This window comes from Bos indicus x Bos taurus, chromosome 4 (genome assembly GCF_003369695.1).
Source record: "Bos indicus x Bos taurus breed Angus x Brahman F1 hybrid chromosome 4, Bos_hybrid_MaternalHap_v2.0, whole genome shotgun sequence".
Lineage (NCBI taxonomy): Eukaryota > Metazoa > Chordata > Mammalia > Artiodactyla > Bovidae > Bos > Bos indicus x Bos taurus.
This window is the reverse complement of record NC_040079.1, coordinates 114,928,448-114,943,986: the sequence shown is the minus strand read 5'-3', so window position 1 is coordinate 114,943,986 and position 15,539 is coordinate 114,928,448. Positions and strand designations below refer to the sequence as shown.

The 15,539-nt window shown below is 47.1% G+C and overlaps 1 protein-coding gene and 1 long non-coding RNA gene across 4 annotated transcripts in view; one reads left to right on the top strand and one right to left on the bottom strand.

Annotated features, from left to right (window-relative positions):
* COBL (cordon-bleu WH2 repeat protein) overlaps window positions 1-15,539 on the top strand; it is a 299,076-nt gene that overhangs the window by 208,408 nt on the left and 75,129 nt on the right. For all 3 annotated transcript variants that reach the window (XM_027540263.1, XM_027540264.1, XM_027540262.1), the window contains 2 exons: window positions 8,605-8,743; window positions 11,744-11,923. In XM_027540263.1, the coding sequence (XP_027396064.1) occupies window positions 8,605-8,743; window positions 11,744-11,923 (319 nt within the window). The remainder of the gene's footprint in view (window positions 1-8,604; window positions 8,744-11,743; window positions 11,924-15,539) is intronic.
* Window positions 214-3,882, bottom strand: LOC113891771. Its single transcript, XR_003510881.1, has 3 exons — window positions 2,982-3,882; window positions 1,545-1,724; window positions 214-1,445 (listed from the first exon to the last, which is right to left on the bottom strand). It is a non-coding gene; the product is annotated as an uncharacterized LOC113891771 (long non-coding RNA).

Sequence of the window (15,539 nt, the reverse complement as noted above, 5' to 3'; positions counted from 1 at the left end):
GAGGTTTCCAGCAGGCCAGATTTTCCCTGGATAAGATGCTTCAGAGGGGAAAGGAAACATCAGTCACAACATCAGGTTTTCAGATTCTAATGTGTGCTATTACTGGGTTTTGTTTGATGATAATATAGGAGCCTGCAGATTTATAAAATAGCTGTCATTTGTGTTGTGAGCTCATTTCATCACTTTGGGAGAAATGTAGAGCACATAACAAGATTAAGTCTAGATTGATTTAATAAAAACTATGAAAAAGTATACCAGGAAACTACATTAAAGTAATAAGAATTTTAAACATTTGAAATCAAGAATCCCTTTCTTAGTATGACCCTGGGTTAGAAAAAGGAGGTGGGGAGACTTGACAGGTTGAATTAAATAACTTTTATATTCCAAAAAATGTAAAAAAAAAAAGAAAACACAGAAAATTAAAATACCATAAGAAGCTAGGGAAGATATTCACAACATTTATGTCATTTAGAGGGTTGATACTAAGATAAGGATGACATCACAGTAGGGAGAAAACAGCTTACTGGATGTGAACGTTCTCTTTCTCACACACACAAGTAAAGAATAATCATTAAAAAAAATGCTAGCCCTAGCATTTAAAGAATGTAGATCTAAAAAGTAATTAGGGTACTTTTCATTGACTCTGATAAAAACGTGAATGGTTATCTTGGTTCTGTTGTTGAGTGGGGTGGGGAGAAAGTGGAGCGTTAGTGAGGGTGTAAGCTATAATACCACTCCAGTATTCTTGCCTGGAGAATCCCAGGGACGGGGGAGCCTGGTGGGCTGCCGTCTATGGGGTCACACAGAGTCGGACATGACTGAAGCGACTTAGAAGCAAACTATAATATAGCCTTTGTGAAGGTCCGTTGGGCAACGTGTCTCCTGTTTTGTCTTGAATTTCATTTTATTGTGCTTAGAACCCTTGATATGAGACTCACCCCCTTAAACCATGGCGTGTACCATGCGTCCCCCTCGATTCTGCGTGCAGGGTTGTGCAACAGACACCTGGAGCTCACCCACCGTGCTTGACTGAAATGCCTACTGGTTAGTGACTCCCTGCCTCCCTTCCCCAGCCTCTGGCAACCACCATTCTACCCTTTGATTCTGTAAATTTGCCTAGTGTATTAGACCTCTGTGTGAGTAGAATCGTGCAGTATTTGGCTTCCCAGGTCTGGCTTATTTCATGTAGCACAGTGTCTTCGGGGCTTATCTGTATTGTCACATGTTGAAGAATGTCCTCTGTCTTCATGACTGAGTGCTGTTTCATTGTACGAAGGGACTACAGTTTCTTTAGCTGTTCATGTTGATGGACATTTAGGTCGCTTCCACATCCTGGCTATTGTGAACAATGCTGCAGTGAACACTGGAGCATTCATATCACTTTGAGATTCCGATTTCAGTTCATTTGAAAATTGCATTGCCTGTGAGCCAGTGAGTTTATGGAGCTGTATTAGAAGAGAACAAAATGGAAACAGATTAAATATGTGAGGAGTCTCTTTGCAAATGTATTCGAAATAGTTGTTGGAAAAATCGAAATGCCAAACCTTGAGGATAGGTACACACACGTGTGGTTCCTGCAGGGGTGGACCCATCCCCTCCTCAGGACGTCGGAGAGATTTCCTACCCAGCAGTGGGCAGTATCACAGGTGAAAAAGCAGTTTTCCTTCTGAGAGTGTGTTCTCATTTTAGTAAATATTCATATATGTAGATACACAGAAAGCAGGCTAAGGAGAAACACATCAATTTAATAGAGGTTGTCTTTTAGGGGTAGAGGTGAGGATTTTCACTTAGCATGTTATATGCCCCTCTATTATTTGAAATATTTTTAGTGATTATATATAGTCTTCATTTGTCAGAGTAAAAACAATAGAGTATTCACATTTTGAATGAAAGAGAAATGAGAATACGAGGCCAGGGCTGTGTTATACTTGCAGGCTCTCATAAATTCCTTCTATAATATGCTCCATTTATATAAAAAATTCCTACTTCATTCTTTCTTATATTCAAATAAACATTTGATTCCTGAAGTGCAAAGGCAAGAAGCAAGAAATTGTGGCAATTCAGAGACTGATAAATCACACCCTTTACTATAGAGAACTCAAAGGCAAACAGGACTCAAGGGAGCAAGCATGGCAGCAGATGGCTAGAACCCAGGGAGGGGAGCTAAGGGCTGACCTCTGAGAGATGTTCTGCTCCTGCATCTGGGCAGGAAGAGGGGTTGACTAACTGTCACCTGAGGACGTTAGGGGTCTTCCTGAGAAGTGGCCTTAAGGAGTGAGGAAGATTTCAGCAGGGGCAGATATAAGTGCTGGGAAAGGAAGGACGTTCTAGGCAGAAAGAACAGCTTGAAAAAAGGCAAGGAAGGAAGGACCCAGCTGGGCACAGCCAAGCCCCCTGGAGCTGTGGATTCAACAGGAAAAAGATGCTCCTGGATTCCTTCTTTCACTTGCATGTGCCCAGTGCCCAGCGTGGAGCTTACTGGTTCCAAGCACACATGCTTGGAATGATGGATGGATGAGGTAACAGGAATAGATATTTCCACTCAAAACTCTCAGAGTCCTATCTTCCAGACCTGAGGAAAATGGTTTAAACCAAAATCAAATCTCAACTCTGCCCACTTGTGAGCTGTCTGACCTTGGGCAAGCAATCTTTTACAAGCTTTAGTGTCTTCTTTTATAAAACAGAGATAGTGAAATTACCTGCCCCTGGGGGCCTCTGAGGCAGTTTTATGATATGCATTGGCACCCTTAGTAAATGTTAATAAAGTCTCATTGCTGCCAGTGTTAAAGGTATTTTCTATGAGGCTGTATATTTTGGGTTTTAAACACCTAAACAAACTTTTTGGCCAATCTAGTACTTTTGTTTAAACACCTTGAAATAACAAAAGCTCCAGAAAAAAAAAAAAGAGAGAGAAGTTTGCCCATTAGATCTTGTCTTGGTTGGAGTCTCAGACCTTGCCAGACACTTTGCAAAGGCATTACCTTAATTGATCAGAAGTAGCCGTGTGCCCAGAAAACGCATGGTCTTCAGCCATTGTTGAGGGGCTGTGCTTCTATCCAGGAGAAGGGCAACTGGGGCCAAAGCTGGGCCATCTTGGCAAAGGCTCGAGGAGTTTGATGCTTCTCCAAATCTTGTAACGAGGAGTGAGCCAGAACTTTCTTTCAACGGGGAAAAATTGCTTTTCCAAGCTACTGAGCCAGAATCGCTTTCCTGATTCGTTTTTCTAATTATCTCCCACTTGATGCCGGCGCTCGGCAGAATCTGGAACACGTCGTCATTATACAGACGTCAGTGGGAGCTTAGCAGGCGCTGATCAACCAGCGTGAACTCACAGAGGATACTGTGTCCCAAGTCAGCCCCAAATTGCAGCTCTCGGCAGCATTTCCAGCCAGAAGAAGATCATGTCATGTTACAGAATTCTCTCTCCTTCACTCGATGGTGGGCATCAGTAGGAGGTCAGGAACTCTGTCATTCCCATGAATCCTTTGAAGTCACTGTCCTTGCAGTCACAGAACAAGGAACTAGCAATAGCTGGTGAATTAATGGAAAGAACAAGTGAACAACTGACATTAAACAAAATCTCTCATCATCTTTTAAGAAGAGATGGAGGAATGTGGACTAGAAAATCACACAGGCAGGCCCATCCATAGTGTTTGAGCAATCCTGATTAATGAATGGATGACTGTCAGTCCCGAAGGAAGAAATCCAGGAACCAGAGCCAACGCTCTCTGCCTTTCAGCATTGTCATCGCCTGCAGCTCGATGAAGATGGAGGCAGGATTATGATGGTGCTGGTGGTGAGAGCAGGTGACCACCTCAGACCAGGGCCTCCCCTGCTCAGGGTCTCCTGAGGATCCAGCTCACACACCCCACGGGCAACCAGACCCCAGGAAAACTAGGGACATTAACAATGTATAGACACTGATGCTGCTGCTGCTGCTAAGTCGCTTCAGTCGTGTCTCTGTGCGACCCCAGAGACAGCAGCCCACCGGGCTCCCCTGTCCCTGGGATTCTCCAGGCAAGAACACTGGAGTGGGTTGCCATTTCCTTCTCCAGTGCATGAAAGTGAAAAGTGAAAGTGAAGTTGCTCAGTCATGTCCGACTCCTAGCGACCCCATGGACTGCAGCCCACCAGGCTCCTCCGTCCGTGGGATTTTCCAGGCAAGAGTACTGGAGTGGGGTGCCATTGCCTTCTCCAATAGACACTGATAGAACAGTGGAAAACTTTGACAGCCATTTATTTGAAAGAGTCTTGGTGAATTTATCCTGAGTTTGGGAGGTAACCACATGATGAGTTTCTTAAATTTGGGAAATCACTTTTTGAATCTGCTTTTCCTCCAGTCTTATGTGTTCCTTACCTCAGAGGTTATAGTCAAGGAATGTATCTGAAACTCAGTAAAAGGAGAAGAAAAGGGCACGTGGGGAAGATAAAGGACTGCTAGGAAGTTTAATTTGTCATCACTGAAATCACAGTCTTCATATTCTACCAAAGACAGAGGGGGTGAATTGAATGGACTGTGGCTGATGGAATCCACACTTGCGTCTCTTAGAGTTCCTGCATTGGCAGGCAGGTTCTCTACCACTAGCACCACCTGGGAAGCTTCAGAGAGTGTCCTAAAGAGATGCACAGCTGGGGATTACCCCAGTGAGCCAAGCGGGTTTCTGACCAGAAAACTCCAGGAAAGCTCATGAATGTTCACAGACCCTATCCACAAAAACACACTTATTTAGGAGCAGTTGGCTAAGGGCTTCCCTCGTAGCTCAGTTGGCCTGTAAGGCAGGAGACCCAGGTTCGATCCCTGGGTCAGGAAGATCCCCTGGAGAAGGAAATGGCAACCCACTCCAGTATTCTTGCCTGGAGAATCCCCATGGACAGAGGAGCCTGCTGGGCTACAGTCCATGGGGTCACAAAGAGCATACAGGACTAAGTGACTAGCACACATGCACACACACACACACACACACACACACACATACCAGAAGAAAATGAATATAAAGAGTTTTTATTGAAGTATAGTTGATTAACAATGCTGTGTCAGTTTCAGGTATACAGCAAAGTGATTCAGTTATACATCTATCTATCTCTTTCAGATTCTCTTCTATTATAGATTGTTACAAGATATTGAGTTCCCTGTGCTAAACAGCAGGTCCTTGTTGATTATCTGGTTTGTGCATCAGATCAGATCAGTTGCTCAGTCATGTCCGACTCTTTGTGACCCCGTGAATCACAGCATGCCAGGCCTCCCTGTCCATCACCAACTCCCGGAGTTCACTCAGACTCACGTCCATTGAGTCAGTGATGCCATCTAGCCATCTCATCCTCTGTCGTCCCCTTCTCCTCTTGCCCCCAGTCCCTCCCAGCATCAGAGTCTTTTCCAATGAGTCAATTCTTCGCATGAGGTGGCCAAAGTACTGGAGTTGCAGCTTTAGTATCATTCCTTCCAAAGAAATCCCAGGGCTGATCTCCTTCAGAATGGACTGGTTGGATCTCCTTGCAGTCCAGGGGACTCTCAAGAGTCTTCTCCAACACCACAGTTCAAAAGCATCAATTCTTCGGTGCTCAGCCTTCTTCACAGTCAAACTCTCACATCCATACATGACCACAGGAAAAACCATAGCCTTGACTAGATGGACCTTTGTTGGCAAAGTAATGTCTCTGCTTTTGAATATGCTATCTAGGTTGGTCATAACTTTCCTCCCAAGGCATAGTAGTGTGTATATGTCAATCCCAACCTCCTAATTTATCGTTTCCCACCACTTTTCCCCTTTGGTAACCATAAGCTTGTTTTCTTTATCTGAGAGTCTGTTTCTATTTTGTAAATAAATTCATCTGTATCACATTTTAGATTCCACATGTAAGTGATATTACATGGTATCTATCTTTCTCTGTCTTACTTCACTTAATATGATAATCTCTAAGTCCATCCATGTTGATGCAAATGGCATCATTTCATTCTTTTATATAGCTCAGTAGAAAGACGTGTTTTTAAAGATACAAATTAACAGCCTCAGAGAGAAAAGAGAGTGTATCCAGGAAACAAGACATGAACGTATTTCAAAAAAATACAACAAAAAAGAGTGCTTGGAGGTTAAAAATATAGTAACCGAAAACTTAAAAGCCGAAAGAGTTGGATAATGAAATAAAGGAGGTTTCTAAGAGAGAGGGTAAAAATGTTTCTTTAATTAGTCAAGAATATTCAAATACAACACAAATGAACCTATTTACGAACAGAAACAGACTCAATTAGCTGAACAGCAGAAATTAGCACATTGTAAGTCAGCTTTGTTTCAATTAAAAAGGAAGAATACTCAAGAAAAGTTAGGAAATTGATTTAGAAATCACAGTGTTCGAGTAATTGGAATCCTTAAAGAAAAGAGAAAACAGAGAAAAAATCTCTGAGAAATGGCACAAGAACATTCTACAGAATCACAGGATGTACAGACCTCTAGAGTCCGTGGACGCCCCAGCAGAGCGTAAAGAGCAATTTCACCCCAGGCATGCCTTAGGATGACCTAAGGAGTGAGGGGACGCCCAAGCCTGCGTCAGGAAAGAAGATGGACAACCAGCCTGGGTGGGGTGTCCTCACCGCAGGGTTGCAGGCCAGGAGGGGATGGGGTGAGTGCTGAGCATCCTGAGAGATTTCTTACCATCAGAGACCCCACAGGCACCGTGCGGATGGCTCAGTGTAGCAGAACGCAGACATTCTCAGATTTTCAAGATCTCAAAAATTCACACCACATCCTTCTTGTCTCAGCTGATAGTCACCTTGCCCTGCTAAAATGAAGTGAAATTTTAAAAGGCATGGGATCCAGGGGACAAAGGATAAAATATCTGGATAAACAGATAGCCAGGAGAATCAGCAAAAAGAAAAAAGTTAGAAGACAAATCAGTTATCAAGTTTAGAGAAAACAAAAGTTCACCTAGAAAGAACATATAGTCAATATACACTTTATATGTCTTGGTTAGAGAAACTTGCTCTTGAAGAAAACATCTGTTTTCATAATTATATCTACTATAACTCTATATGGTTAACTAAATAGTGAATGTTAATTTGATTCTTGTGCTCTAAATTTTTTTAAAGATTTGGGAGGAAAAGTGTGTGTGTGTGTGTGTGTGGGCAGGGGGTGGGTGGGTCTGCATGTGCCTGTGTCTGAGAACTTCTGGGGTAGGAAGCCAAAATCTAACATGGGGAAAATCCAGAAATAGCAGAATAAGCTTATTATTTAGAAAAACAGGGTAAATGCTAAGTGAAAGAGAGTTTGAAATGGCTGCTACTAGAGTGGGCAGGTTTGACTAAGCTGTGTGGAACTGTCTGCCTTTTTATGGCCATGTTTTTCATAAAGAGTTTGAAAGTTATAGGAGGTGGTTATAATATATTGTGATAGAATGATAGAAAAAATATGACTTTTAAAAGAAAGCAGAAAAATGTTTGCTGTTAGCAGTTAATCTGAATGTCAATTAAAGGATTTTTCTTTCCTCCTTTTATAATTAAAAAAAAATTGAGATATGTATTACTGATGAAGTTGTAGATTTTTACAGACAGACATACTACACACACATACTTCACACACTCATACACACTCATGCTACACACACATACACACACTACACACATGCATACACATGCACACACTTGTTTAGTTACTCACTCATGTCTGACCCTTCTGCAGCCCTATGGACTGTGGCCCACCAGGCGCTTCTGTCCATAGAGTTCTCCAGGCAAGAGTATTAGAGTGGGTTGCCATTTCCTATTCCAGGGGATCTTCCCGACCCAGGGAACTCCTGCACTGCAGGCGGATTCTCTACCACTGAGCCACCTGGGGAGCACACACACACACACACACACACACACACACACACACATTCTACTCACATACTTGGAGCACCAGGTCTGGCCCAGAAGAGGAGGTTGCCTTCCCTGGGAAGCAGAGCCACGTGCCCTGTCCTCTGGGATCCTGCTTGGGTTAAAACACCTGGCTCCAAGAGCAGGACGGGAGGCCCAGCGGGTGGTGTCAGCTGCACCCCTCCCAGGATGAGCCCTCGAAGGACTGGGTGTCCCTGGATTTGGAGCCCGAGGCTTCTGTCCACCCCCCAGTGCAGGAACTCTGGCACATCCTCACGTGTGATGAAGTGTTCTTTATGCACACCTTCAGCAGTGACAGTGGCTGTACAAAAGCATGGAGAATCCCATGGACCGACAAGCCTGGTGGACTTCAGCCCATGGGGTCACAAAGAGTCAGACACGACTGAGCGACCGAGCACACACATATGAGAGCTGAGGATCCCCTTTTTCATATTGACACTGAGAGGAGATTTCCAAATCTTCCAATTTGCCTGCAGGCCCTGGGAAATATAGGGCAGAGCTTCTGCCCTTTGCCACCTAGCAGTCTTGGGGGCATCTCTGAACATCCCTGGACCCCCACAGGGCCACTCCTGGGCAACACAGGCAGTCCTCACACCCCTGCCTCCATTGCCCACACAGGAAATCCAGTGAGGGGACTGGCAACCTGCCAGCCCTCCTCGGGGTGCCCATCACTCTGGCCAGCTCCTCCACGTACACGGCCACCCTCACACTGACCCTTTGTCCTTCTTTGTGCTTTGCAGATGTCTCTGGGGTCGCAGATTGACTTACAGAAGAAGAAGAGGCGGGCACCAGCTCCCCCTCCACCACAGCCCCCACCACCCAGCCCGCTGGTGCCCCCCCGCACGGAGGACAGGGAGGAGGGCAGGAAGGGCAGGACGGGTGAGTGACCATGTCTGCACGCCTCTGGGTGCTTGGCCTGCATCTTAGCACTGCTCCTCACCCCTGCAGTGGCCTCTTCTGGGATGGCATTAACCCGAAGAATATTTAGGCTAAAGAAAGAAAGTCTGGAAATAAACAGTCGTGAGTCATGTAATACCCTGCAGGCGTTTTCTGGGGGTGGTGCAGGCATTTAGAAGGTGGGCCAGTGGGGAAAGGTGAGGGTGATTGAGGAGGCTCCGGAGGGGGCGCATGATGGGGAGCCTGTGTGTGTGGCTGGGAGTCGGTGTCTGCTTGTAGAAGGCGATGAGTCCAAGGATGGAGCCCACGGATGACGGTGTGAAAGACTTTCAACTCAGGGGATTTATAGATCAGGTGACAACAGCTCAGTTATTTTTTGAGCACACCAGTTCTACAGCTTTCATGTATGATAATCCTAGAGAAAAAGGGAACCCAAGTTAAAGTGGGTGCAATCATAGTATAGTTTAAAAGGGTGCAATTATAATATGTGTGAGCAGAAAGACCTATTAGGTCATAATATCCTACTCCCATCCCTAGGTCCATGAGCCAGGGCTAGCCAGTTTTATTCTAAAATCACTGTTATTTCATTTACGGAGGGACCAAGATAAGCTTCTGACAAGTGCCTCAGCCTCGTTTCAGGGGTGCCGTTCAGCCTCCTGGGCACCCTCGTGGTCTGCCTTTGACCTCATGGCTGCAGCCCCCAAAGGGAAAAGATGCCCAAGGATGCAGTGTCTCGCTGTTGGTCCCTAAAACTTCTATGAGAGCTTACTTGGCTGTTCGTCAGCATTTTCCCCTGGTTAGTACCTTGCTTTTAACGTCTTAGCATTTCACAGCGTGGGAATCGGCTTTTCTAAGGAGCCGTAGCCTGTATTTCAGGTCAGTGCATCCTCTTTCCCAAAGGAAAAGCTATCCAATTTAAAGGATCAATAGCTCCTTCAGCTAATCCTGTTTTCTTTTTCTCTTAACAATGAGACCCCTATTCTGCCTTCCAAGCCGCCTCCTCACTCTTTTCATAAATGGATGATGAACTCAGATTGAGAGTTCCCTGTTGAAATTCTTAGAGGCATCCATGCTAAGTGTAGTGTGGATGTGTTGAGTCCTGCAAACCTCCTGGTCAGACCAGCCCGTTTCAGCCCCAGGAAGGGCCTCCTGATGGAACCTTGAAAGACCGAGGCCCATCTCTGATGAGCTTAGAGATTCTGGCATGGGTTGGGCTGCTGGTACCCAAGGGGATCACAGGAGAAGGGAGATGGGATTTTAAAGTGAAAATTAGGGTGACAGTTCCCTCTACAAAGAGGTGTGGATGGTAGTAACTGGGCATGAGTCTCTCTCTGGTCCACAAACTTGTTTGTGAAGATTGAGGAGGAGGCCAGAAGTTCCTTTCTTCCAGATAATAACTTGGAATAATTTTTGAGGTCAGGGGTCTTGGCCATTTCAAGGCAGATTTCCGTCACCATCAGAAATCCCCATGAATTAAAAGTACAATACTGGCATCGCAAGCAGAACTTTTAGCCAAATTCTTGGCTTTAGGTTAAAAGATAATGCTTTAAAAGTAGTGCAAACCACAACAGAATATGCTGAGCTTTTTGTATCAGATCCCTAGAGAGCAAAATGTTTTAAATGTTTGGTACTTGTGCTAAAGGAGTATTGCAGCTGGCTGGATTTGGGTCTTGACCCAAATTTCTTGGTAAACAAGACCAAGCCTCCTAGTGGAGAGCCTCTTCGTCTACCTGCCTTGGGGTTGGTGCTGTTTTATCTGTCAGGTCCTTACCTGTGGGCCAGGCGAACCACACCCATGCAGACTGCCTTAGCTCATTTGCACTTTGAGAGAGGAAATGATATGTAGATATAGGAAAATTAACATTTTTCTGTGTCTACAGAACTATAACCAAGAGGAGGAACAAATGGATATATCCCTTGATGAAGAAATGAAGTCTCTTAGTATTTTTATTCATAGTCTGATAAAGAGCATGAAGTATAGACTCTATTAGTTACTAGAAAAGTCTAAACGTTAGAGCTTGAAGAAACTATTTTTAAGATGAGTATAATGAGCACAACTTATGACACTAGTAACTCATATCATGTGTCAAGTCACTGACTTTCAAAAATTTTATTAGCAGATCATTTTCATAGCAAATTGTAAATAAATCCCCAATGTGAATAGATGAAAGAGGGTTGCTCTGATGGTCTGAGAGATAGACAGGAGTGAGGGACCCCACTTCTCTCCCTTTGTCCAGCCAAGGACCCTTTTTGAGACAACGTTTGAAAGCTATTACCACAAACAAAGAGATTGATAGTGTAAATGAGCTTCAAGAGGGAAACAAAATTAGGGGATTATTGAATCTATAATAGATGATAAATATAAGCAACAAGAATAAGCCAAAAAAAAAAAAAAAAAAAACCACCTGTGAAGCGGAAAAAGACTATTGTGAAGAAAAGGAGTTCCTTTTAACTTGACAGAACTATTTAGGGAGTTTTAATAATAGTTATAGGTCCAGAATTTGAAAATACTGTGCCTTCCAAAAACAAATGGTAACTGGGCAGGTATTTTCAAAGAGACCCAAGGATGGAACACGTATATAAAATAATTGAATCATGTGAGAGGTTGGATTTGGTGCGGGGTGTGGCTCCATTTGGTGCCAGGAATGGCTGGATCCGGTGCCCGGTGTGACTGGGTCCGGTGTGGGTGTGGCTGGATCCGGTGTGGGGCGTGGCTGGGTCCGGTGTGGGTGTGGCTGGATCTGGTGTGGGTGTGGCTGGATCTGGTGCGGGGCGTGGCTGGGTCCGGTGTGGGTGTGGCTGGATCTGGTGCGGGGCGTGGCTGGGTCGGGTGCGGGGCGTGGCTGGGTCCGGTGCGGCTGTGTGTATGTTTGGGGCCGTGAGTTTGTCCTTGGTGTGGGTAAGTGCTGGTGACGTGCCTTCTGTGGGAGGCGGAGAGCGGTGGCTTCACCTTCTGAAGTGACTCCTGTTGATTCCATGTAGGTGTCGGACGGCAGGTGCCACAGAAGCCCCCCCGAGGCGCCGCTCGGGCCCCCCCCCAGCTAGTGCTGCCCCCGCCCCCACCCTACCCGCCTCCTGCCGCGGACGCGACCGAGCCTCCGCTTGGCGCTCCCGGGGAAGGCGCTGCTCCCGAGGCCTCCAGCCCAAGGCCAGCCCCCGAACGTACGTGCCTCTTGCTTCCCTCCGTGTCGACACCTCGTCTCTGCCGTCTCTGGTGTCGGGGCTGGGTTTCCAGACTTTCCGTTCTTGCCTGGGGATGTGTGTGTCTCTCCCCTCCGGCTTTCCTTGCTAAAGGCTCGACGCAGTGTGTCTGGTTAACAGTGAACGCACCTTGGATGCCCGGCAGGCACCCGTGTAACATTATTTAACCCATTAATCATTCAGAGCGCGGTTAGAGTTCAGCCAAAACTGTATCCTATGGGCCGAGGCAGCCAGCCGGGAGCAGAGAAATGTTCCTCGAGTTGGAACCGGCCTCAGAATGCTCGCCAGTGGCCAGGTCAGCGTAGCACAGCGATGATGCGGTCACATAGGTCGTGGTGGTGAGCCCGCTGCGGCCGGCTGTGAATGCCGGTGGGCAGGGGGCTGTGCTCCAGAGATGGACGGGGACTTACCCATTAGAGTCTGTGAACCCAGGGGCCAAACATTAGTCCTAAAGAAGGGGAGGCTGAGGCCCCAGGAGGGGACCAGCTTGATTTGAGTCTAGCAACAGCCAGAATCGAAGGCTGGTTTTGTTTCTGCTTCCTGTCACACCTCGTCTGAGATCATCCTTTCTTGTTTCCTGGGATTTCTTTTGAATTTTAACAAACACCATGTAGAGCATCCCTGCTTCCAGACAGGCCTAAGTTCTTTATATATACCTACACATACGTACAGGATTTCCTGGTGGCTCAGTGGTAAAGAATCCACCTGCCAATGCAGGAGACGCAGGTTTGATCCCTGGGTCAGGAAGATCCCCTGGAGAAGGAGATGGCAACCCACTCCAGTGTTCTTGCCTGGGAAATCCCATGGCCAGAGGAGCCTGTTGGGCTGCAGTCCATGGGGTTGCAAAGAGTCAGGTGTGACTTAGTGACTAAGCATCAGTAACACACACACACACACACAGAGGGCATCGTCCATATATTGAGCCTGTGTGTGTCCCTACTTCAGGGCTCCTGAGCTATACAGGATGCGTATTTATAAACCAGGTACCCTCCAGGGTTGCATTTTCCCAACAGCATAATGCTTCTGTGCATTCCACCCGGGGAGCAGCTGATGCCTATGTCCCACATGAGCTCTGCAGCCCTCAGCTTAGGAAGTTCATCCTTTTCCACCATCCAACCACTTGATCTTTTTCTATCTTCCTTGGAAATGACAGCTAGCTCCCTGCCAGCTTCTGGGTAGAGAAGATAATTGTTGAATTACTTACCAACTTTCTCTAGGCAAAATAATCCTGATTCATTTTATCTCTTTTCACAAAAGACTTCTTTTTCATCCTCAAAATACGTTTGATCATCTTGACATTGGACCTACTTCCAAATGCAAATGAAGTTTGTAGGGGATTCAAAAATGGAGGATTAGACAGATGAGTCAGAAAGATGACAACCGAGGCTTGGACAGCTCCAGGGCTGTTTCATCCCTGAAGAGGGTGGGTTTGAAGCTCCGCATGCCAGGGCCCAAGCTTTCAGTGGCTGCTCTTGTGGCTGCCATCCTTACCTCCATGGATTGTCCTCCCTGGGGAGCCAGTGGGAGGAAGGACTGGGTGGAGAGCGGGGCCCCTGGCAGCGAGGAGGGGCCACCGCCCGGGGGCGCACACTGGGTGGGAGAGCCAGGCGTACACCTGATTTCTGTCAGCCTTCAGACCTCAGTCTCCCCCAGCCTGCCTGGGTTTGAGGGTGGTGTTGGCATGTGTGGCATCTGCCAGGCACATGGGACAAGATTTAGCAGCTGCTTTTCTTTTGTTTTGGCCATGCCACATGGCAGGTGGGATCGTAGTTCTCCGCCCAGGGTTGAACCTGTGCCTGGGCATTTCCAGGACGGAGTTCTAACCACTGGATGACCAAGTCCCCAGCTTGTTAAAAGCTGCGTCATCCTGGAGAAGAGTTTGTTCCTGCGTCCCTCCAGTGCTGAGGAGCCACACTCCACCCACCCTTGGGAGCCTTTGAGACAAAGGTCTGTGCAGAGGTTGGACCCGCACCAGACAGAAGGGAAGGTCCCTTGTGTTCCCGTCTGGAGGCCCCATCCCCTTCTCAGTCCTGGATCAGTTGCACACCTTAGTCTCCCCACATGCGTGTCCAGGGGACTTCCCCTGCCCTCCCTCTTGCTCATCCTCTCAGACACGCTCACAGAGATGCCAGGAAGAGAGCATAGAGCCACAGGGGGTGCAGAGAGAAGGGCCCATTCATGCTAGGACCACCCAGAGTCCTGCGCCTTCTGCCCCGGCCCTGCCTCCTGCCCCACCACCACCAGCCGTGGGTGCCCTGGGAGTTAAGGCATCCACTTTGAAGCATTTACTTACCTAATTAGCAGGACTCTGCTGAGCATTGTTTACAGTGTGAAAAACTGGAATCGACCACTCAGCCAGGGAGAAAGCAATTCACCGGCTTTGATTCAGGTCTTTTAATAAGTGAAAGAAAAAGAATCCTTTGTTATCATTTGTTTGATTTTCTTACATCATGCTGAAATCTGGGTACTGCTCTTAGCCTGTCTCCAGGGCACCGTGGGTTGTTGGCACATAACGTACTGGGTGTGATTTTACCCCGTTGGCACACACACCTCACCTGTGCTCTCCTTAAACGTCCACTTATTTATAGTCGTGGGAGCTCAGTAGGGACGTTCAGATGCCAGCCACACACGCTGGCGTGTTTCCTCCTGAGTTCAATGTTAGACCTGTGTTCTCTCTGAGAAACAATGTGTCTGTGGTGCAAACAAGACCTGACCACCTGGAGGCCAAGTGAGATCTCGCTCTGTGCTGTCTGGGGAAAGCCAGTGAGGAGGAAGCTGAGCCTGAAGCAGCTTTGCCACTGGCCCCAGTCTCCCAGGTCCAGCAGCCGACATTAGGTGTCTTTAACCTTCAGTCTCTGCTGGCCACTCCCTGCACTTTGCTCCTGCTGTGCTGGAAGCTCCCTCCAGACCCCTTCTGCTGTGCACCTTCTTTGTGATCTGTACCCTGGTTGGTGTCTCCACCTAGGTTGTTACAAAGAAGTGAAGTATGTTTTCTTGAAAACCAGTCAGCACAACCAAAGATAGGATGGAGAGAGTTAAGTAGCGGCGAATCAGTAACAATGGCTTTTCAGGCAGATGTGAGAAGGTGGTAGAGAGTGTGCACGCGTGTGCGCTCAGTCGTGCCTGACTCTTTGAGACCCCATGTGCTGTAGCCTGCCAGGCTCTTCTCTCCATGGGATCCTCTAGGCAAGAATATTGGAGTGGGTTGCCATTTTCTTCTCCAGGGGAGCTTACCGACTCAGGGATCAAACCCCAGTCTCTTGTGCCTCCTGCACTGGCAGGCAAATTCCTCAGCACCAGCACCACCTGGGAAGTGAGAAGATATGAAATAGGTCCTCTGCACCACACCCTCAATTGTGATCTCACCTGCTCCAGAGCCTTCTGTGCAAGCCATCTCCCTGTCCCTGGTCTTGGTTGCTGTCCTCACGCCTTTACTGGTGTTCATGTCACTGCTCTCAAGCCTCCCGTCCATCCCTGGCCTTCTGCCAGCTGATGTGAGCAACAGCTGGGCCCCAGGCCCTGAGCCGGGACAGACCTTCCTTCCCATTGTGATGCTTAAACTTTTAGCAGCACTTGG